Source organism: Pinus tabuliformis, chromosome 1_2 (genome assembly GCF_031772625.1).
Source record: "Pinus tabuliformis cultivar Carrire ecotype Pingquan chromosome 1_2, CPIR1, whole genome shotgun sequence".
NCBI lineage: Eukaryota > Viridiplantae > Streptophyta > Pinopsida > Pinales > Pinaceae > Pinus > Pinus tabuliformis.
In genome coordinates, this window is record NC_142298.1 from 48,377,595 (window position 1) to 48,402,680 (window position 25,086).

General features: G+C 38.4%; 1 protein-coding gene across 1 annotated transcript; it reads right to left on the reverse strand.

Moving 5' to 3' along the window:
* Nucleotides 1-854: 854 nt before the first annotated feature.
* LOC149204355 (WAT1-related protein At5g07050-like) lies at nt 855-9,235 on the reverse strand. Its single transcript, XM_089397100.1, has 4 exons — nt 9,137-9,235; nt 8,570-9,037; nt 8,348-8,527; nt 855-1,028 (listed from the first exon to the last, which is right to left on the reverse strand). Exons 1-4 carry the CDS (start codon nt 9,233-9,235, stop codon nt 855-857), a joined length of 921 nt encoding a protein of 306 aa, XP_089253226.1.
* Between the last annotated feature and the right edge of the window lie 15,851 nt (nt 9,236-25,086).

Below are 25,086 nucleotides of genomic sequence, written 5' to 3' on the forward strand. Positions count from 1 at the left end.
CTGGGCTATTTCTGCATTGGACAGTTGAGAGCCTTGCTCCAGCAAATATCCCTTGGAAAGAGGAGCAAGAGGCTGAGCTAGAATAAAGTGCAACATTTCATTGATAGACTCAGCAGTTATGTAGAAAAGGACAATTTGTGATGGAGAGATAACTGCTTTACTGATAGGGTCATAATTAGCACAACAATGGCGAATAATATGTGGGAATATATTGACTGAGGGAACGTAGTACCTAGGGAGATTGGATTCCCATATTCCATAGATATTAGAATTGTTCAAATGACTGTTTCTGATTAGGCAAAACGTATGAAGATGATTTTGGCAACCAATTGGGTATTGTATTTGGAAATCTTTGTCAGCCAAGGGTAAATGGTGCTGGTCTGTATGAGGTGCATTGAGAGGCACGACATTGAGGGATACAGGGGCTTCCATTTTTCAATTCTTTGTGTTTTTGAACTGGAGGTTGAATTTCTGTGGAAAAAGGAACAAAAGAGCAGTTCTAAATGGGCTGGTATGGCAATTATGGACTGTTTTGGCTTGAATTTGGCTCTTACAGGTACAATTTTGCAAAGGAAAACAAAAAACATAGGTTCGAGAGGTGAGACGGGGTAAATACCTGTGTTTTGGAGGTGAACGATTGTAATTGGCAGGTTGACTGACGAGTTGAGCAGTGGGGGACTGGTCTTTTCTTGGTCGGGTGGTGGACTGGAGCTTTGGTAGCTACTGGACGTAATTTTGCATGCAACAGTCTTGTGAAAACAACGAATGAAAATGAAAGAAAATGACAATTTTATGGGTTTTTTAATCAAAAATTGGCTTTGCGGGGCTTTTTGGCGCTTTTTGGTCAGATGACATCATTGGGACGTGACGTTTTGTCGTGATGCGGGGTACAGATGCTGATGTGGAGGTGACGTAGGGGTGACGTCAGTGGGCGGGGTCAACGGGAGGGCGGTAAGCGGTATCGGCCCACACCGCTTATGCGCTATGGTGGTTTCGAGTGGAGGGGTCGTGAGCATGCCGGGAGGGCGCTGCGTGTCCCAGGTACGGCGGGAATACCGCCAGCTCCCCAGGCAATAAATATTGGATGGAGGGGGAGGTGCAATATGATCTAGAGCCATACAATCAATAAGATCAGATCCAACGGTTGGCGGTATGTCGGAGATGGGTCAGGGCTATGGCACGGGACCCATGTAATAAATAATTTTTTTAAATATATTGGGGCGATTTCTATTGGCTGTCGGGGGGATAAAACTTTTAATTAACCAGGTGTTAATTAACTTTTGAATATTTGCACGGCGGAGGTTTTTAATGCATTCTGGGTGAACCATTAAACCCTCATTTATATAGTGTTATGGCTATATATTAACCAAGGGCGGGATATTTAAATTTTTTGGGGTTTTTCATATGTTTACATAATACGGGGGTGGAGGAATATAGGGATTTATATAGTAATGTTAATGGTCACAATGGATCTATGAAGGGTGAGCACTAAGTTATAAAGTTCAACAAGTTAGGCTTAGGGAACAAGAGGATTTTACACAAGAAATTTGGTTTCTTTGCCTAAGGCAAGAATGCTATTTTCCTCAGGTTTTTTCATGAAATGGAGTGATTTAAGAGTATTGAGAAGATCTCAATATCCTTAGGGGGAGGTTAGTAAGTGATTTTGGAAGAAGTGTGAAGGGAAGTTAGACATGCATCACTTGACTTGTAACCAAATAATTGCCATTGCACTTATGATATCAAATGAGATGAACCTCTTGAGAAACAAAAGTTAATCATAAGCATGCTTCTACAACACCAAACTGCCTACCCAGCCTATTATACCCAACATTTTTTCTTCTTTCATGGGTGCACTTAGACTAGCAAACCCTTACAAATTTTCTTTTTCTTTTCATTGCAATCCTATCTAAGTCTGCCCTTATTTCTTCGAAGGGCTCAAATTTAACTGTTGAGCACCTTTGCTTCTCTACCTAACTACTTATCTACCAAGATTGAACTGTTTGAATAGATTTTATTCTCTATCTCTAAAATAGGAAATTGAAACATGAACTGGCCAAGATTAAATTGTTTGGCCATCCATCAACTGTTGCAATTGTGAACTGATTGCACACAATGAGATTCTTTGCAAAAATAGAATAGTAGTGGCATTTGGACTAGCACACTTTCCTGGTCTTCTTTATTTGGGGTTCATTTCTTTTCTTTTTTTGGACCATTTCATTCTTTTTGCCCTTTGATATTTCTTTTAGGGCATGCCCTTTTTTCATTTTTTCATTTTTTCAAAATATGGAACCTTTGTAGCAGGGAAAGGATGAACATATTTGGCATTTAACTAGTCAATCATGAAATATGAAACCAATTGGTATAGGAGCATTACAGGTATCACAGAGAAAGGTAGTCAAACATGGGACAAATACAGGCTGGAATCAGATGGAATGGACTCAATTGGGTAAAGGGCAGTTAAGAACCCTTCAACATACTGAAAGAGGGAAAATGGATGAACACTGTTAAGGAGCAGTTAAGAATTCTTTAGAAAATAGTCAATATGCGAGAATCAGGAAACATGAGAAATTAAGAATTCACTGTTTATATTAATTCTGAAGAAAACACTGAGAATAATAAAGACTGAAGACAGAGTGCAGTTTAAGCAAATTCTGAATTAATCCTTTTCTTTACCATTCAGATTATGAAACACAGATGATATAGCAAACAAGAAAACTGTAAAACATGAGATATAGGGGACTTACTAATCCAGAGTTTGATTCAAGAATTTTGTGACAAGTCTTCTGCATCAATTTCTCATCTAGTAGTCCAGACAACAGATGGTTCCAACAACTTTTTTATTCCAAAGTTTCAGTATTACAACAAAATCTAGGAATGCCCACCAACCCCAAATACTTCGTTTTGGGGGGTATTTATACAAAATATCTAATGGAGATAATATCTAGTGATGACTAATCCCTTTTTTACAAAAGATAGAGACAAACAGTATCGAAAATGGGGAAAATATAAACTGATACTGTGTCTTTGTCGGATGTTCTTGGACCCTGATCAGATACACTTCGACCTGCTTGAGCCTCATTTATCTCTGTTTATCTTATCACGGAAAAATAGCCCGAAATTTATGTTTTACCCAAGAGAAATTTACAAAATCCCCAACATGTCTTCCCACCATTGTTGCTCTGGAAATTTATGCTTCTGAAGTTTCCTCAGGGTTTCATCAAATTTTGTATATCTGAAAAAATTAGGCTGGAGCTGAAACAAATGTTTTACCTCATGCTCAATATAAAATAAGTTCTCTAAGTTATCATAGAGAACTTGGCCTGTGGGCAATGCTTTTACTCCTAAAGCACTTTTCGATGAACTAACTTGATCAGCAACATATTTGTTCAATCTATGTACGTAATCTATGTGCTTCATTAATCGATCATTATTTCCTAAAAGACTTAGCAGCCCTTTATCCTGCAAAATTGTAAACCTTTCCATGAAAGAATTAATTTCTACTTGCATATCCTGGCATCTTCTTTCCAAATTCTATATTAAAGTCCTCTTGGTTAGAACTCTTTTGATTTCCAAAATGGTGCCTGTCCTGTCTGGGATGCTGAGTTGTTCCAGTTGTTTCCTATTTCTGTTATTCAAAAAATGTATGAGCTGGTTGGCTTGATCAGGCATTTTTCCTAATAAAGCTCTTGATTTTTGAATTTCTCCATGTGCTGCCTTCACTAAGTCAATCTACTCATAAATAGTTTGGATAGATGGCCAAACATTATTTGGGGATTCATTGATGTTGGTCCAAAGAATTCCTTGGATTTCTGTCAGAGGCTTATCCATAGTGAGATCCTTCTCTAATGTTCTCACTTTATTCTCTAATGCTTTAACCTCTCTTATTTTCTCTGCCACACTTATTTTGGATTTATCATAACTATTTTCTACTTTTGCCAATTGCTCTTTCACTCGTTTCAATTCTGACACTTGGAGTCTCAATTCTTCCATGGCCTTTATCAATTCTTCTGTGCTCATATTACTATTGTTGCCTAGTGCTGCTCCTGTTGTTTCTATACCTGTAATTACTTCTATTGTGATTGTTGGGACATTTGGGGCCAATGTTGATCCAATTGTTGAGGGGACTACAGTTGTGACTATAGGGATTACCTCAGGTGGCTGGGAGGTCGACTCTCCCTGCTTCTCTTTTAATGCTTTTTCGAGTGCCTGCTCTATATCAATTAATCTTTCATTGAGTTTCATGAGCAGGTCCATCATGTCTTCCTCTAATTTCTGCTCTATGATTTCTATAGTCTAAGGGTGCCTTGAAGGAGGTAGCTTCAGCTGTTTCCTCAGGGCAGCAATGCCCTCTTCCTTTTTCTTGATTAGTGCCTTTATGCCTTTAGCATCTTTGGGGTCATGTCCCAATTCCATGATGATCTCTTCTAAGGATTTGATTCTATTATCCTTGGCCAAAGAAGAAGCTTTCTCCCAATGTAACTGAGCTATTGTGTTGTCTAAGGAACTTTGTAACTGGTGGGCCAACATTGCTTTGTCAGTTAGTGTGGAATAAACCATTTCCCCAGTCTGTTTGTGAAGTTCAATTTGGTCCAGTGGATGAATGTCTTTGGCTAGGACCTCCAAGTTTGTTCTGATGTAATCTGCTGTCGACTGGGGTTGCTGTACCTTTAGCTTAAAATAACTCATTAACATTTTGCCTTCTTTAATATCATAGGCAGACATCAATCTTTGCTGGGTTGAGGGGGCCATTTTCAAGTATTGATTATAGATTTCAATTCTCATGGGATCATTCTTGGCCTTTATCTCTGTGAAAGTTTTCTTAATGTCTGAGGCCTGTTTGCTTTGTGGCCTGGTGGATGACACCTTGACACTGTGCTTCCTTTCTAGCTCCTACCTATGGGAGCTAGTTGATGTTTCTATAACTGGGGAAGTCTGTTGGCTGACTACCCTCTCACCTCTTAGACTGTCTATCGTTTCTTCAATAATTTCCTCTTCTGGCAGAGGATTTAGTCTTTGTCTCTTTGCTCCTGGTTGTTCAGCAAGTCCATTGATAGGTGTTGGCTCTTCTCTGTCTCTCTTCTTGCTTCTTTCCTCATTTAGAGGAATTTGCAGTGCTGGAATTTCTGGTGCTCTAGTTTGGGCTGGAGGAATTTGCCCCTGATTCTATTCTTTTGACATTGCTGGCTGATCTGTCATTATAGGATGCTCTGTGGTATCTACCTCTTTACCCTTTGAAGTCCCTGTGACTGATGTGCTGGTTTTCTATGTAGACTGCTGAGAAGTTCCAACAGAGGATGTTCCAACTCCTGATTGTTGAGGTAGCTTGAAAGATACCTGTCCAAAAGAGCCCAGGTCAAGGGTTTTTTCAAGATCTTTCATAGCTTTTTCCATCTTTTCATGTTTACTAATTTATTCTATTAAGGTCCCTTCTACCCATCCTTCCTGATTTGCATACTGTTCAATTTCTGGGATCCTATGATGTACATACACTGATAGCCTGTTGGTGAGCCCCGGTATTGTAGCAACAATGCTACAACTCCTGGAACTCCCTTCTTTAATTTTATCAACCCGGTAGTTCGTAACAAACTTGGAAGCGACGGTGCTGTATGCACAAGTACTAGCTCTTGCCGCAGCTGTCACTTGGTCAGCTGGCACAAGTCCACTAGGAGCTTAAGCCAACTTCTATGAGCTCTTAGAAGAAGCTTTTTAATTTATGGATGAAAGCTAACTCGAAGGAAGCTAATCTAATTGCAAAAAGAAACTGAAAGCCAAAAAGAAACGCAAACCCTAGCAAACCCTAATTCTACCAGCTAGTCCTACTGACGCAAAGGAGAGCATGCAAACTACTGAAAGAGATGCCATTACTTGTATGAAGGTAAAATACATGTGTCTAGACTACCTCTATCTGAAGAAAACATCTTTTTTCATTTTTGATTAAGTTGTTGGAATTATCATGCATGTGCTTTTAACTATTTTTGACTGTGCAGAGGTGGATCAAGGAGGAGAAATGCTTGGAAGAGGTCAGGAAGGTTCAGAGAGGGTCTAAGGAGTCCCTAACACCCTTCCAGAGACTTTCACAAAGTTTGGCTGCCAAGAAACCGCGTTTATGAGCGTCTATAGGAAGTCTGCAGGGGTTCTACAGGATGTTCTAGGATTTCTATAGGATGTTCTGTAATTCTTCTACAGGATGTTTCGAAATGGGATTTTGGAGCATGGATGGAGGGAAAAAGATGGAGGAATGAGTATGGAGGTGAGATAGGGGTGTGAAGAGGTCTAGGACTTGGTGGATGAGGCTAAGGAGCGATTGGATTTGTTCAAGGATGGAGGAAGCGATGATGCACAAGAATGTTGGAATTAGGGAAAGGTGGGGAAAGTATGGCAAATGAAGGGTACGAATCATGGACTAAGGGTTGGAGCAGATTATTTGATGGATTATGGGTAGATAGAGAACGATAATAGGTGCTCTGCAAGTTATTTTTTGAATTTAACAAATGAAGACTTGGAAAATCAAGAACCTAATTACCTTGACCTAATCTGACCTAGATAATAGCAAAAGAAATGGAACAGAAGTTTATTTGCACAAAATCAGATGAACTAACTATGCAACTAAGCAATCATAACCCTAAGCATGCATTCAAAACTGATATCAAGTTTGACAACTAAAAATCCAACACTAATACTTGCATGGTGAAGCAAAACAACGTTTTTGTGGGCAGCAAAGTCATCCTAGTCACAGCTCCTGATCCCACTGAGGGAGAGGTGAAACCACAGATGTTTGTTGGCCCTTTTCTTGAAGCTTTTTCTGTTAACAACCTATCAACTAAATCTGAGCATGAAAAGCTATTTTACTCATAAAAAAAAACAAACTAAATAACAAAGCAAGATTTAGATCTAAATAGCAGATTTTATTCTAAGAATGCAGCAAAAACACATAAAGATAATCAAAGGAGGTATTGGGCGCTTGAGATGGGACCAACCCCAAGAGCTATAGCCTCCTAAGAGAGATTTAGAGCTGGTGCAAAGCTGGATTCATCTTTATTGAGCTAGAAAAGAAGAGTTACATCAAAACTGTCCACAAGGAGAACTTGAAAATGAGCTGAAAGCAAAGCTAATCTATTGCCTCAAAATCGAAATACAAACTAGCTAACTTCTGCCTACAAAATGACTAACCATTGGCTAACTACCAGCTACAAATTGACTAACCACTAGCTAACCAAAATGAGGCCCTAAGCCTTCTTATTTATACAAATTGAGGACCCCAACAGTCCTCCTAAAATTTAGGGACTCGGCTGCCCAAAACTTGTAGTCAACAATAGTCCTACTTGACTTGCTTGGCTGCCCTTGTGCTAATTGATTTGGTGGCCTTTGAACTCCGAGCTGATGGTGGAGAATTCGAGGTAAGGGCCCATAAATGAAGGGGACACCTGCCTACAAATCCTCTCCCTTGTTCTCCCACGAATTTGGCTGCCAAGTGCTCATTAAGACCTTCAATTTTGTCTCCAAGTTGACCAAAAAGGCTACACAAAGCACACATTAGACTTGTTGGCATAATGACTAACCCAATTCACTCTATTAGCATAAATATAATCAAAAACATGCAATAAACTAATGAGAATGGTGGATTAAGTCGAATTAGGAGGTTGAATGAGCCCAAATAATTATCCATTTTTGGGGCTCATCATCACCCCCCTACTGAAAGTGTTGCTCATCCTCTGAGCAACCAATCTGTATCCTCATCTTTGATGGCCCTGGTGGCCTCCCTGTCATGCCAAGCTTCTGAAGTGATGTCCTCTTCTCTGTCATGAAACCATGCTTCTTTGCTTTTTCCCACTACTTGCTCCTTTTCCTAAAGAATTCTCAGCTTTGGTATGATTGTGCAAGTATATTCAATCTGATGGCAGCAATGGTGGCGAAAGGAGATGAAACCAGTGGAGGATGGAAGAAAAGAGTGGTTGCATGTCTCCTCAACAGTCTTCAAGCTTCAAATCCCTCTCCATAATTTATTCTAGCCTACCCAAAGGCTTCTACAGGATGTTTCTGGTAAAAATACAGAACTTCCTGTAGAAAGTCCTGTAGTTGAGTTCTGGCTTCCTGTAGAAACAGACAACACCACTGTATCCTGATTGGTTGTGGGTGATTTTCCTTTCAACTTGGCTGTGACTACCTTAGAGGTGCCCTCACTGACGTGGACTTTTTTAGTCCTTTCCATTCTACTCTGTAGTCTTTTCTCCCTGGGTGTTGGTGTGGTTTTGTCCCCCTCTGTTTTGGCAGCTTGGTTTAATGTCAATGTTCCAATCACTAATGTTGTTGGATACATCTGCAGGGTTGTGCTTTCTGGGCTTGTCACCAACTTGTCATCATTTGCCTTACCCCATAGTACAATATACAGTCCTGCTATTACTAGAATTGCTCCCAGCAGACTTCCCAGATAATATTTCACATGAAGGATTAGCTGTTCCAACACTGCAACAATTATGGTTGAAGTTGGATTGAACATTGCAGCAAAGACAGGTCCCTTCAGACGGATACATTAAGTCTGTACAAAGAAGGCAAATGCAAAGCATAATACTCCAGAGTATATGATGCTGAGAAGCTGAATGTCCCACTTTAGCCTCCAAGCAGAGGCCTTTGGCTCAAAAATTAAAGCCACCACAGTGCACTGTAGAGTTCCTTGCAGCATCGTGAGAGCTGTTAATGAAATTTCTGCTGGATATTTCTTAACAACTAGAGCCTGAAAGGTAAGCCATCCAGACCAAAATAAACAGCCGGCAAACAGCATCAGTGCTCCAAGCAGCCATGTGTTATGAAGAACCCTATTGAGCCTAATGAGAACAGGGCCCTTGTAGAAGGTCATAATCATTGCACCACCCACACATATAATGGTTCCTACAACTTTGGCTTGGCCATATTTACTCCTGATATCAACTTTCTCCAGTCTAAAAGCTGTGGCCATCCCAAATGTGACAACAGGAATCAGGTTTGACGTTGCAGAAGCAAATGTAGCGGAGGTGTAATCTAGGCCAGCAAAGTAGAAATTCTAAAATAGAGTGGTCTTACCCAGCCAGTGCAAGCACAAAGATCTGCCAAAAGATGGCACAGGTCTTTGCAGGGCGTTGGTTTCTTTCAAGAAAAAAACAAAAGGAGAAATAACTATTGTAGCAACAGCCAGGGTGTAAGCTACGAAAACAAAATGACTCGTTTCTACATCCAGAGTAATTCTAGTAATGATATTCATGCCGGCCAGGCAGACTTGAACTGCAATCTCAGCTAAGAATGTTGCAAACGCAAATTAATCAGCGAATGGTGAGAGCATTTCAAGGATGAGTTCGATTGGTTGTTTATGGAGGCTTCCACTGATGGAGGGTGAGCTGGCTAAGTGCACGTTGGCCCCATGCAAACCATTGGTCCCCACGGTAGTGTAATTATGAACTGTAGTTCTCTGCCTGTATTCACTTCCATCAATTACGTTGGATTTTAAACAACCACCACTACCTGTTTTCAATTTTCTTCTTGAGATGGCTGAGCACACGTGTTGATTTCCCCCACCGAGCGTTGTTCGAACTGGATGAGGGTGGCCAGTTAGCTGGCCACCGATTTTTTTAATCCCAACCATCTCATTGCTCATGCTATTTACGAGTTACATTCATGCAAATAGAGGAACGAGTTTAGTCATGTACCTGCAAGTTGTGTGTGGTTGCTGTGAAGTGCTGAGATCCTTCATTTGCTACATGCATTTGTTTTTGTGATTGCATGTGGCTTGGCTGCTGATTTTTTGGTTGTTTTTTTCTTGTGCAGGTGTCCTCTAGCTAGATCTAAGCTCCAGGCATTTGTTTCCACATTCAAATCTGCACGTTCAAGCTGCTGCTGCTGAATTTTCACAAGATCAGAACTTGTTTTTGCCATTGCTCCCAAACGGTAAACCGGATCGATCTAAAACTTGATGAGCATGTTCCTATCATCATTATGCATCTCCCATAGCAAAATCGTGATCAATGGATGCACATATTTCGAGAAAATTAGAAAATGGCTGAAGATTTTAGAGATCAATTTCTCGGAAATCGTGCATCGGAATTGGCTGAAACTACTTGGGTAGGTTACCATCACTCATATGCATATCCCCATGAAACAGGTTTTGAAACGGATGCACGGATATGGAGAAAATGCAAAAATGGATGATGGTGATGGAGGCTGATTTCTTGGAAACCGTGCACCGGAATTGGCTGAAACTGCTCGAGCATGTTGCCATCATCCCTATACAACTCTCTGTAAAACGGTTTTTCAAATGGATGCATGGTTTTCAAGTTATGGCAAAAACAAATTTTGTTCTATGTATTTTCTCTTCAAAGCATTTTGCAAGTTTTTGCATGGAAAGAAAAACTGAGCTTGGGTTGTGATGCAGGTATGGAAATGATGGAGGAGGAGTTTGAAGATTGCAGGAGGACTTCTGAACCCTTGAGGAAGCTACCATGTTCGCCAAACCACCTTTTTGAAATCCATTTCTAGCTTCCTACAATTTCTACAGGAACTTCCTGTAGAAGCACAATGAAGAAGCACAATGAGGTGGAAAAGATGATGGAAAAGGGTGAGGAATGGGAACATGGATGCTTGCAGGCATAACCAATGGATTCCAAGCTTTAGATCCCCTTCCAAAATCAAATCTGGCTTGCTTGAAGGTTCTACAGGATGTTTCATGTAGAAATATAGAACTTCCTCTAGAAGGCACAAAAACTCCTTTGTCTTTGTTTTGAGTGTTCCTCCTGACCTGCAATGTCATTGCTGCAACTTGAAATTATTCAATGGAAATTAGATTTATTTTTCTTTTTCTTTTTCTTTTTTTTTTTTTTGAAAAACAACTAGGGCGCCTCATGGAGGTTTTCACCCTAATTGCCTGCCCTGGGCGCCTCCAAGGGAGGTTTTCACCCAGAGATCTTATTCTCTTTTCTCTTTTTTTCCCAACCCATTGACCGCCTCATGGAGGTTTTCAATCAATGAGCCAATCTAAGGCGCCTCTGAGGAGGTTTTCACCTTAGATTTCTATTTTCCTCTTTTTTCATTTTTTTCTTTTTCTTTTTTCTCTTTTTTTTCTTTTTTTTTTCTACCCTACCCTACTTGAAAAACAAAATCATTCTCAAGTATAAGAATACTTCCAATGGAGCCATGTGCACATCGAGATTAGAGACAAGATGATGTGAAGGCTCGAAATGCATGCTTTGACAGGTATCCGGGTTTCAGAGACCAAATGATTTGACTTTGAAGGGATCAAACATAGCTGAGGAAGATAGTACTGCTGCAACTTAGTGACCGTCTGAAACCATATCTCAATATAGCTCTGATATCCTTGGTTCTTTTGCTGATCTGGATCATGTTTCATGTCACCTTCTAACATGACTTCCTCATCTTCCTCTTTTTGTTGATCTTTCTCTTGAATACATGGAAGATTTGATGGTAACCATGAAGGATATTTCTTTATCTCTGCTTCTAATGTCTTCTCTTCATCAAGTAAATCCCATGGTTCTTTGATTTCCTCTTCTGAATCTTCTTTTGCTAGATGTGATCCTTCAATGCTTTCAAGATGATCTCTTTTTTGCAATTCTCTTCCTGAGCTATGGTGAAGATCATTGAGCTCAAGAGGCGTTGTTTGGACATGTTGTGCCTCAGCTTTGCAATTGGGTTGAGCTACTCCATGGTATGGTTTTGGAAATGGTGGTATGGGGAGTTGAGTGGGGGCGTAGATTTGAGATGGATGTGGATGGGGTTGTGGTTGGGTAGGCATTTGGGGTTGCCTTGGTGGAGGAGGCGATGGTTGTGGATGCGCAGGTGGTGGAGGAAAAGAAGTGGGAGGAGTGTTGTACTGGGGCCTCCACCCCTGATGAGGTGCATTCCACTGAGGCTGTGGCTGAGCATAAGAGTGAAACGAATGAGCAGCTGGTTGGGCATAATATGGATCTATGAAGGAACAAGGAGGTGTGAACCAGGAAGGATGAGCAGGGGGACCCCAAGAAGGCATGAAAGTAGCTTGATAGGGGTCATAATAGGTCTCGGATGTCCCTTGCAGTTCCTGCTGATAAGATCTAGGTTCATGTGGCCTCATTTGGTTCATATAATAGAGTGATTCAGTGGCTTCTTTGGCTCTCTGATATGCGGCTTTGATTCTGGGTAAGGAAGGACACTGATCTGTAGGATGGTATTCTTCACATACAAAACACACTTCTATGGAGTACAATGGAAATTTGTTCCTAGGATGCTTTCTAGTGCACCTAGGACAAAAAATGGCCAAAGCCCTCTTGGCTTCTTCTTGCTTCTTTTGGATCCGCAAGATATCCAGTTGCATGGCAAGAAACTGCCTCATATCACTCTTGAAATCTTCGATCTGATTTTCAAATTCGTCTTTGGACAAGGTGCTGCTCCCAACATTTCTGCTTGTAGCCATTTGCTCCAGAGGAATGTTTCTTCTTCTTCTCCCCTAGAGGTTCTTCAGATATGTCTTGATGTCCACCCAGGGGATCTTCTTAGTCACAACCATCGAAGAAGAGAGAAGATTGGTTGTGTGAAGCAAAGGGGGGTGTTGTGAAAATATTTTTCTAACTTATCTCTACTCCTACAAGGCATGAAAAGAAATCTTTTTGGTTGTTTTTTGTATTCTTCTTCTTGTACCTGCAAAACTAAAATAGGTTGAACTGCAACTAACTATCTTGCTGAAACGAAAATGCGGAATTGAAATGAAAGCAGGAAAGGACTAATCTATTTTGCTCAAATGAAATTGCAGGAATGAAATGCTAGTCTACGCTTGCGGAATTGAAATGCTAATCTACGCTTGCAGAAATGAAATTGCGGAATTGAAATGCTAATCTATGAAAGCGAGAAATGCTATTCTACTTTTGCATAAACGAAATTGCATAATGGAAATGAAATAAACTACTTAGTAGAAGATTGTAGTGGAAAATAGAAGAAGAAAAGCGACAATCCCCAATACTCTGACGCTTCCCCGGCAACGGCGCCAAAAAGATGGTGAGCCCCAGTATTGTAGCAACAATGCTACAACTCCTGGAACTCCCTTCTTTAATTTTATCAACCCGGTAGTTCGTAACAAACTTGGAAGCGACGGTGCTGTATGCACAAGTACTAGCTCTTGCCGCAACTGTCACTTGGTCAGCTGGCACAAGTCCACTAGGAGCTTAAGCCAACTTCTATGAGCTCTTAGAAGAAGCTTTTTAATTGATGGATGAAAGCTAACTCGAAGGAAGCTAATCTAATTGCAAAAAGAAACTGAAAGCCAAAAAGAAACGCAAACCCTAGCAAACCCTAACTCTACCAGCTAGTCCTACTGACGCAAAGGAGAGCATGCAAACTACTGAAAGAGATGCCATTTTTTCTATGAAGGTAAAATACATGTTTCTAGACTACCTCTATCTGAAGAAAACATCTTTTTGCATTTTTGATTAAGTTGTTGGAATTATCATGCATGTGCTTTTAACTATTTTTGACTGTGCAGAGGTGGATCAAGGAGGAGAAATGCTTGGAAGAGGTCGGGAAGGTTCAGAGAGGGTCTAAGGAGTCCCTAACACCCTTCCAGAGACTTTCACAAAGTTTGGCTGCCAAGAAACCACGCTTATGAGCGTCTACAGGAAGTCTGCAGGGGTTCTACAGGATGTTCTAGGATTTCTACAGGATGTTCTGTAATTCTTCTACAAGATGTTTCGAAATGGGATTTTGGAGCATGGATGGAGGGAAAAAGATGGAGGAATGAGTATGGAGGTGAGATAGGGTTGTGAAGAGGTCTAGGACTTGGTGGATGAGGCTAAGGAGCGATTGGATTTGTTCAAGGATGGAGGAAGCGATGATGCACAAGAATGTAGGAATTAGGGCAAGGTGGGGAAAGTATGGCAAATGAAGGGTATGAATCATGGACTAAGGGTTGGAGCAGATTATCTGATGGATTATGGGTAGATAGAGAAGGATAACAGGTGCTCTGCAAGTTATTTTTCGAATTTAACAAATGAAGACTTGGAAAATCAAGAACCTAATTACCTTGACCTAATCTGACCTAGATAATAGCAAAAGAAATGGAACATAAGTTTATTTGCACAAAATCAGATGAACTAACTATGCAACTAAGCAATCATAACCCTAAGCATGCAGTCAAAACTGATATCAAGTTTGAAAACTAAAAATCCAACACTAATACTTGCATGGTGAAGCAAAACAACGTTTTTGTGGGCAGCAAAGTCATCCTAGTCACAACTCCTAATCCAACTGAGGGAGAGGTGAAACCACAGATGTTTGTTGGCCCTTTTCTTGAAGCTTTTTCTGTTAACAACCTATCAACTAAATCTGAGCATGAAAAGCTATTTTACTCATAAAAAAAAAAAACTAAATAACAAAGCAAGATTTAGATCTAAATAGCATATTTTATTCTAAGAATGCAGCAAAAACACATAAAGATAATCAAAGGAGGTATTGGGCGCTTGAGATGGGCCCAACCCCAAGAGCTATAGCCTCCTAAGAGAGATTTAGAGCTGGTGAAAAGCTGGATTCATCTTTATTGAGCAAGAAAAGAAGAGTTACATCAAAACTGTCCACAAGGAGAACTTGAAAATGAGCTGAAAGCAAAGCTAATCTATTGCCTCAAAATCGAAATACAAACTAGCTAACTTCTGCCTACAAAATGACTAACCATTGGCTAACTACCAGCTACAGATTGACTAACCACTAGCTAACCAAAATGAGGCCCTAAGCCTTCTTATTTATACAAATTGAGGACCCCAATAGTCCTCCTAAAATTTAGGGACTCGGCTGCCCAAAACTTGTAGTCAACAACAGTCCTACTTGACTTGCTTGGCTGCCCTTGTGCTAATTGATTTGGTGGCCTTTGAACTCCGAGCTGATGGTGGAGAATTCGAGGTAAGGGCCCATAAATGAAGGGGACACCTGCCTACAAATCCTCTCCCTTGTTCTCCCACGAATTTGGCTGCCAAGTGCTCATTAAGACCTTCAATTTTGTCTCCAAGTTGACCAAAAAGGCTACACAAAGCACACATTAGACTTGTTAGCATAATGACTAACCCAATTCACTCTATTAGCATAAATATAATAAAAAACATGCAATAAACTAATGAGAATGGTGGATTAAGTCGAATTAGGAGGTTGAATGAGCCCAAATAATTATCCATTTTTGGGGCTCATCACCTGTACCTTACCCTTCTGTCACTTATGAAACTACATGGGTCATATGGCACCCACTGAAAACTCTTCTTCAATCTAAGGTGGTCTTCTAAGATCTTTTTAGCATCTTTCCACGCATCCTTAGAATGGATAACATAAGGGCCTAATTGGTTTTTGATTCTCAGCTGAGCCTTCTTCTTTACATTACAAAAGTGGGTTAAGTCTGCATTGATGATCTGCCTGAAATATTCTAATGCAAATAACCTCATGGGCACATATTTAGGCAACTTAAAAGGGCAAAGTTCACACCCATACATTCTGATCTCTGTGTAATTTTGGTATAGGTACCAGTCACCTATCCTGTACTGTTTAGAAAGTTGCAGAATCTTCTTCATATCACCAGTGATCCTAGGAGGAGCTCCTATCAACAGAGTGGAGGCTGGGTGTACAAATAAGTCAATGAATTCACTATAAGTATAAGGGGATTCACAGGTATCATGGAAGACTGAGCTCCAAAAGATCACAGACCTGTGATTTCCTTTTGAGTCTAATTTCCTGATGGGAAATGGAAAGTTGTCTAGCTGATAATATAACAACAGATGGTATATAAAAGATGTGTATTTGAAGACTCCTTCTCTATCCAAATTTATAAATTGATCATGGATTTTGTTGGCAATAAAAGTGGCATAGTCATACTTGACAGCAGGGGGCTGTCCTGGAGTAAAGATTGATAATAGAACCAGGGTGATATCATCCACATATTCACTGGACCTAAATCCCAAGATCAAGGATATCATGTCAAGAATGAGTTTTCCAGTCTCAGTGAAAAAGGCGCGCAGATAAGGAGGAGGGCCTTTAGGTTGGTGCGTTGGTATCATGAACATCTGAGTAATACGAGTTATCTCTGAGTTGGGAAATTGAGAAGCTTTTTCCAGCAAAAATCCCATGGAAAGACGAGCAAGGGGCTCAGTGGAATGGAAATGTATCATCTCATTGATGGATTCAGTAGTTATGGAAAAAAGGACAGTTTGGGAAGGTGACATAACTGCTCTATGGATAGGGTCATAGTTGGCACAGCATTGGTGAATGATGTCTGGGAAAACATGGACTGAGGGAAGGAAGTACATGGGAAGGTTTGATTCCCACAGTCCAAAAATATCAGAGTTGCTTAGATAACTATCCCTAATTTGGCAGAAGGCCTGAAGATGATTATAATCAGTGGTTAAGTCCTTTATTTGAAAATCTTTGTCTGCAAGAGGCAGATAATCTAAGTCTTTGTGGGGAGCATTGATGGGTGCGACGTTCAGAGCTGCGGGGGCCTCCATGTTTGGTTCTTGTGTATTCAAACTGGAATTTGGGCTTTCTGTGGAAAGGATGGACTTTAAACAGTGGTTTTGGTGTCCCTTTATGGCAGCTGCGGACTATTTTTACTTGAATTTGGTTTTCACAGGCAGAATTTTCAGCGAAGAACTGAAATTTACAGGGTTACCGGTAAAATGGATAAATACCTGGATTAAGGAGGCAAATTGAGTAACTGCAGGTTGAATGAAGGATTGTAGAGTGCGTTGTCGTGGTCTCTTCGGCCGGGTGGCAGTTGAAAAGCTGGTACAGTGGCTCCAGTCGTTATTTTGCATGGGAGCTTGAACAAAGAGAACTACAACAAAAATGATATTTCGTCGTTTTTTAACGAAATTCGATTTGGCGGGCATTTTTTGGCCTTTATTGAATGGATGATGTCAAAGCAATGGGACATATTATCGTGGAGCGGGGGGTGGTAAGCGGTTTACCCCGCATCGCTTATGGGCTAGGGCGGTTTCGGATGGGGGGGCCGTGAGCAGCGCGGGAGTGTGACATGTGTCCACTGTACGGGAGCGAAACTACTAGTTTCCCAGGCGTTAACTTTCAGCGATGGAGGGAATGCGATATAGATCTCGGTCGTTGGATATGGGGCCATTGATCTAACAGTTTGCGGTCAATGGAGGTGAAGGGGGTTTAATGTGCAGGGGCCCAATATAATATATAATGGTTTTAATGTTTTTGGGCGCAATATCATTGGTTCGGGGTTTGGTTATAATTAACCCGGATGGTTAATTATTCCATGATTTATGTGGCGGAAAGGGTTCATAATAAGCTCCAATTGAACTTATTAATCCCTGACAAAAACAATGCTATGGTTATAGTAAACCCGGGCGGGATATTTAACATTTTGAGGATTGTATTATAAATACATAATACGAGAAGGGGTTTATTTACAAGGGATTTAATATAATAAATGTTAATTTGTTAATATGAAACTTTTGAAAGTGAATGCACGCTAAGCATAATGTTACAAAACTTAGGCAAAAGGGGAAAAACAGGGATTTATACAAGAAATGAGGCCATTTCCCTAAGTAAAAATGGGGTTTTACTTAGGCATCTGATGAAAAAATGGAATGAGTGACTTTAAGGATATTAAGCAGATCTTAATACCTTGGGAGAGATTAGTAAGTGATTTAGGGAAGGATGAAGGGGAGTTAGTCATGACTTGCTTGAGCTACATCCAAACATCTGCCATGTTACTTGTGATAACAGTAAGATGAAGATCTTGAGAGACAAAATCAATCACAAGTCTCATTCTGCAACACAAAAACTGCCTACCCAGCCTACTGTAACTAACATTTTTTCTTCTTTTTCTTTGGGTGCACTTGGACTGGCAAACCCTCATCAATTTTCTTTTCTTTACATTGTAAGCCTATCTAAATCTGCACTTATTACATCCAAGGGCTCAGATTAAACAGTTGAGCTCCTTTACTTCTCTACCTATCTACTTATCTGCCAAGTTTAAACAGTTTGGATAGATTTTTATTCTCTATTTCTAAAACAGGAAATTCAAACATGAACTGGCCAAGATTAAGCTATTTGGCCATTCATCAATTGTGGTAAAAAGTTCAACAAGCTGTACATGATGCTTTATTTATAGAAAATGAAATAGTAGTGGCATTTGGACTTGCACACTTTCCTGGTCTTTTTATTTGGGGTTCATTTCTTTCACTTTTTCTTTTGACCATTTATTTTTTTACCCTTTGATTTTTCTTTTAGGGTATACCCTCTTTACATTTTTTTTAAATATTTTAATTTTTTTGAAAAATATGGAAAACCTTTGCAACAAGAAAAGGTATGAACATATTGCAGAGCTAATCAAGTCAATCATGAAATATGACACCTATTGGTATAGGAGCATAATATACAGACAACCAAGATTCGCATCAGTTCGCCAACATCGACCATCACAAGGATGTCAAAGAGTTGGTCTCTCCACAACGGTTTGGGTGTTATTGATGTCTTTCATAGCTTTCTCAAGTTGTTTTGTCTCACATGGGTACATGTGCATTGTAATGTAACGTCTTGTCAAGTGTAAATTCAAGTGTCAATAGTTGGATGTAACAGTCATAGAGTAGATGAAGAGTCATGAGGCTAGATGAACTATCACAAAGGGGAATGTCAAGGGATACCCTACCCTTTTCTACAAATAGTCCCTCGTAACTCATTGTAGAGGCTTTTGGTCAGCCAAGCTTCGATAGGAGTATCTTAGAGAAAGCTTGGTCAGTATTGTAACGCGCCTTGACCTCTCCACTACGTAGAGCTAGTATATTTCTTTGGAGGAGCAGGCGGTTGTGGCTGTAATGTTCCGCTATTGGAACTAGTGGTTTGACATGGATGTATTATATGAATGGCACTTACACTTCTTAATATTGTAGAAATTTTGAATAATTAAGTACTTATTCATAGAGATTATCCCGATTATACATTATTGCGGAATACATGCACAATACATAATCTCCTCTACGTTGATCATCAATTTAGCAGCATCAAAAACAATGAAACATCAATTGCATGCACACATTAACAAAGTATGTAACTCGGGGAAAGCATACAACTGAAAACCCCACACTATCTGTATATTATAATGATTGAGAACATGTAACAATACATAGTACAATACTCCTCACAAGTATCCAGCACCATCTCCACCTGTTTACACACAAAACTAGCTCAGATCCGAACAAGTCATAGGTTCAAATCTTCTCCACTGCTTTGCCTTCCTCCACTGCACAATGCTAAGTGAAAATCACGTGAGCACAGGCTATAATTCCTTGGTATTGGCCCAAACTATGCATTCCTCAAAGGCATAACTCAATCCCACTGATTGTGCAAGATCTCATGCACAACTATAGTCACAATTGATAGCAATCTCAACCTCTAACGCCTGTCTCCACTGAACTGTACATGCACTGAGTTAACTGATGTATTCTTCAGTTGCTTTATGAGTTAATAATTAGTGAATTAATTAATAATTTAATTCACACAACTCATCACTAGAGTATTCTTTAGTTAGACTAATATACAACTAGTTCAACCAAGTAAAACTGAACACAACTCCATCAACTCCACAATCAACTCCACCAAACTCAACCACATGAGTTCTAACTGAAGTCCTGCATGCAATAGCTCAACTGACCCACAAAGAAAGCATATTTCCTTCTGACAGCTACATGTGCCACATCTGTAGCTCAAACTGAAGTGCTCCAAGAGGATAAGATAATGTTTATTGTCTAAATATTATTATGAGACAATAATATTTGACTTTTCTATTTTTAGCCTGGTATTCTAAAAATAGACTCTGATCACTTCATTGTGAACCAGAAATAGAAGTCCATCTATTTTTCCCAACGTGACCAATCATCTATAAACAACATCCTACAACTCATAGACCATGATATATATGTCTAAAAATAGACATAGTCTAAAAATAGACTTTGCGCCAAAAAATAGCCTACATGCCCACTTAGTGAAGGCGACTTCTTTCCACTAAGCTCCATCATCTTGTTGCATTATCAACAAATATAATAGAGCCAACACGTTTCATGCATATGTTGTATTTCATTCCATCTATCTTGTTTACTCTAAATGACATATGTATTTGTTTTCTTATGCATGCATGTATGGACTATTCTGTATAAGTATGTATGAATCTTTCTGACATGTGATGTTGGTTTAACCATCACTTTTGATTTCTTGCTAACTTGTCTTCCATGTTGTGATGCATCTTCGCTCGTGTGTTCCCTTCTAAGCCACGTACTATTACAAGTTTCCAAGGGCTGCATTCATCCCACTCTCTGTGTGTTAGAACCTCTCATGCACATTCCTTGACTTACTGCAGCTGTCACACCCTTGCTCCCAATAGGAACACCTTACTTGCCTCTGTTCGAAATCATAGTCAAGTCATTACCGTATGACCCACTGCTGGGACTCCTACACCAAACGGTATGAGGTCTAATTGGGACTTCTTGCAGGGGAGATCCCTTGACATGTTGGCGAGTCCAGCACCCTCAATAGAACCTTCTAGTGATGTATTAAAATTTATTAGAGTGCTCAAATTCGGATGAAACAATAAGTACTTCCCTGAACATATTGCGGATTTGAAAAGGTTTGGCTGCTTATTTATATTTAGTATCCATAATCAAGTTGATGAATACCTATAAGAGAAACAAAATAAAAATAAGAAATAACCTTTGAAAAAGTAAAATTGATAGTAGATGATGATGAACCTGTAAACGCATACCTGGAAGAAAATTGGTTGTAAATTTTACCTCATGAATCTTCAATTTCTCCCATTTTCAGTATCATCTACTCATTTGATCTAAAAATTATAAGCAATGAGTTTGCATATTGCATCCACCTCAAATTCACATCGGAAGACACAAGTTGTAAAAATGATCTCTTTAGAATTACTTGTGAATAAAAAATTGTCAAGCTGTGGAAAATTCTTGAAATTTTTTCATATGTATGATCAATATGGTGAATTTTTGCAAACAAGACAATCAAGTCCTTTCACAAATATGCATGATCTAAGAGCTTAAAATTTTTTGAGCCGCTTTCTGAAAATTAAAGGTGATGCTTAGAAGATGTCAGATTCATTACTTGCTTTATTGGAAATTTGAAATAATGAAATAAGTGTAAATAGAAAAGAAATCTAATCTAAATTAATATTTTCTATTTCTAACTTAATGAAGGAAACATAACTAGGTATATTCATATTTCCAATGTAACCATGTAAGCATTTTAATTCTTGCAAGTGCGTATAGATCAATCATTAGTAACAAAAATACAAATAAAATTAAACTAAGGAAAATAAATATGAAAGCATCATGTACAATTATATCTAATATATTATTTACAATTACTTTCTTTTGAAATGTCCTTTCCAGTTGAATTTCAATTGGATCATAGAAATCTGGATGAATTTCTATTGATGATTGGAAGAGGTTCAAAAGAGGGGATAACATACCAGATTGTGGAAATGAGATTTTAGTTACAATGGTTTGCATAAATTTGTTAGTGTTATGTGCATATGTTAAATTATTAACAATCTTTCATGTAGGAAAATTCTCCAACATTTTTCAAATGGGTCAATGAAAAATGGATGAAAATATGTTAGATACAATGGAATATTATTAATTGAATTAGATTGTTGGTCATATTTTGAAAATACACTCTCTTGTTGACACTGCCTTTGAGAAGATAAAAGTAATCGATAGGAAATGAACATTAATTGGAATTGGAAGAGAAATAGCTCTTGATGTTCAAGATTAGAATGTGAAACTTCATTTTCCCATTCATGCAACACATCAATTGAGTGTTCAATAGTGAGCTGCTCAATATGCCAGCAAAATGTATATAAAAATCGAAAATTAAAAACAGAAAACAAATCTGAATTTAAACAAAATAAGTGAAGAACAAATAACAAAATCGAATCATAGTTTACACTATTGTTACAATTATTGTTACAACACAATTGGGATTGATTTAAGACAATTTCTTTTCCATGAGAATTGGTCTTATTTAAAATAGAATTAGAATGATTGCCAATACGAACTTGTGAGTTAGAAAGAGAATCATGATTATGAATAGGAATGAGAGCTTGATCGTCATATAAATCATAAATTGAGATGGTTTATTGAATGTTGAAATCATGAGTATGATTAATTGTCTGAAAAATGAGAACTATTTGAAACAATTTCTGAATTAGAGTGTTCTTCATTTTCAAATGTGATTCGACTTCGATCATGAGGATTCAATTGTGAAGATAACAAATCAATATCCTCAATGTGAAAGTAACTATCATAAATGACCTCACGACATTCATTATAATTCCCTTCGATCTCATCCAATGTATCAAAACAAGAAGAAATATAAAGCACATGTTCATTAATGTGAGAAGAATGATCAATAATTAATTCTCTATCTTGATAAAAACTAATTGGCAATTCATTAAGATTAGCTTCTCTGTTTTCTGAAATAACATTATTGCAAAGAGGGAATAAATTGCTAGGAGAAAAAACATCAGAATAGAGATAGAAATGAGAATCAGAAGTAATGGATTTAAAAGTGTTTCTATTTAAGAACTCTTGTGCATTATGTTCATTATAAATTTGAGATTTAAGATCATTCATTTGTGTACTTGTACTTTCTTGAAGAATGTTTCTTTTTTGTTCTAAATTTGACATTTGTTCATTGTAAAAGGATTCAGAAATTTGTACAACAGATTGTGTGTTATTGGAAACTTTGATCGCTGCTTGTACTTGCTTATTTATGTTCTGATTTTCTAAATTTAATGCACACTGATTTTCAAATTTCAAAGTGGTATTTTCTTCAAGATTGTTGGTAATATATTCTTGCATTTTAATAGTAAAATTCTCCAAGCTTTGTGATTGAGATTCATTGACATGTGAAGGTGCATCCTGGTCATTATTAATACTGTAGGAAGTGTGCACTAAATGAAGAAATTGATTGTACATAATAGATGCCAATTCATCATCATTTGTTTGCACCTCCATATTGGAATTCTCAATCATGTTAATGAAATTGGAAGGAGATTGAGAAAATATTGAAATAATTTCACATGGATTATGAATGGGAAGAAGAGAGAAAATATATTCAAACCAATCTAATAATTCCTCTTCTGAATGTTTTTTATTTTATTTTAAATCTCAAGCAATTGAAATGAAAGAAAATGGTAAAATCAATCAAAGACTCATTTTCAAACCTTTGTAAATCTTTTATTTCATCACATACCTATTTGTAGTTATAGCGATCAAATTTTCAAAGGAACATTGTAACAAATTGATCCTAGCTATGAATTGAGGCAACTGGAAGCGATTGACACCAGCTTCTGGCTTTTTCCAAGAATGTAAGAGTAAAAATCCTACATAAAATGCCTTCATCAATTCCTTGAAAAGTAGAATTTGAAATTTTTTGAATGAATTGTAAAGCATGATTAATGGCAGAAGTATTCCTGATGCACGAGCATCAAATGAGATCAATTCTATTGACCTAATTGGTCAACCATCATTTAGTAAAGAGGGTTGGACCTCTTGAATTTATTTTAAATGGTTATTTATTGTAAAAGTTAATAGAGTGCCAGATTAGAAGGGAAAATATTAGTTTTGTTAGCTTAGGTGTGTGTTAGACATATAGAATAGGGATTAGGTTGTTTGAGAGATTTGAATAGGATAGAAGCATTAAAACAAGATAAAAGAAAACACATTTTTTTTGTTTTCAGAGAGGAGAGGAATGGAATGATGATCGAGCCATCAAGGTCCTGAATAAAAAAAAAAAAAGGACTCCATTTTATTTTGTTATTTTTGGGAAATAAAAGGAAAGACGGTTTTGCAGATGCCATCGTTGTCTGTATTGGATTTGTTTTTTTTTGTCCTTCCTGAACTGGTAAAGGTTGTTCACACTGGAATAGCAAAATTTTGTGTTAAATAGATTTTTTTTTATTGGTTGTGTTTATGTTATGCGTATTTTACATAGTCACAATTCTTAACAACGAAATTGTATTGATTCCATTGGAACAACTAGATCCCTTAAGTATTCATCAATGAACCCATAGATCGTGCTTCAGAACCTTAGAAATTGACAAAGATTCAGAGAAAGTATACAAAAATTGAGATTTTGATCAAAATGTTGCGTTTTCCTTCTTGGCACTACGCATACACTTGAGGCACTGTGTTTTTACTTGTGCTTTGAATCTTGCCTTAACAACTTGCAAGTCGATCAATCCAAGCTCCAGTAAGTTCAAATCGGTGAATGAAGGTAAGGAGTAAGGTTTTGAGGGTTACATATTGTGATTTTGGATCCATTTCATTTGTGTTAAAATAGATCTGTGCAAAAAATTGTAGGTTTACAGAAAACAAAGCAGTCATCAATCTGAGTTTGTCTCCTAGTGTGGTAGTTTTGAAATGAAAGACTATTGTATAGATAGGAGGGCTATGTACACAGGGAGGCTGATTGTGTAGAGTAATAATTTTTTTGTGAAACGAAGTTTACAGACAACAATAGTGATCTAAAATTGATCAAGCCCTGCATCATTTGGTATCAGAGCCTAGAATCTGAGTTCTGTTCTCAAGGATTGCAACAAATATGCCATCCAAGAGAGGAGCTGGCATAGGTCGGGAAGACCTGTAGCCAATGCAGTTTTCCTGGAAGAGATTCAACATATTTTCACATGAATGGAGACAATGGAAACTTCTCAGAGGAGAGCACCTAATGAAGGGGATGCCAGTGCTGCAGAGGAATCTTTTGAGGAAGAAGAAGAAGAAGAAAATGAAACAGCTAAAGTCCTCAAGATGTTGGCAAAAGTTAGTGGAAGACAAAGGGTAGAAATAACTCTGTATAAAGGAGACCTTAGTGTGGAAGAACGAATGGATTGTATCAGTTCGTTAGATAAGTATTTCGACTATGAGAAGGTCAAAGATAAAAAGAAGGTAAAATTTGCAGCTACCAGGTTGAAGGTCCATGTAGCCATCTGGTGGGATGAACTACAAACATCCAGAGAGAGAAAGGGAAAGTCCAAGATCAAGCAATGGGATAAAATGGTGA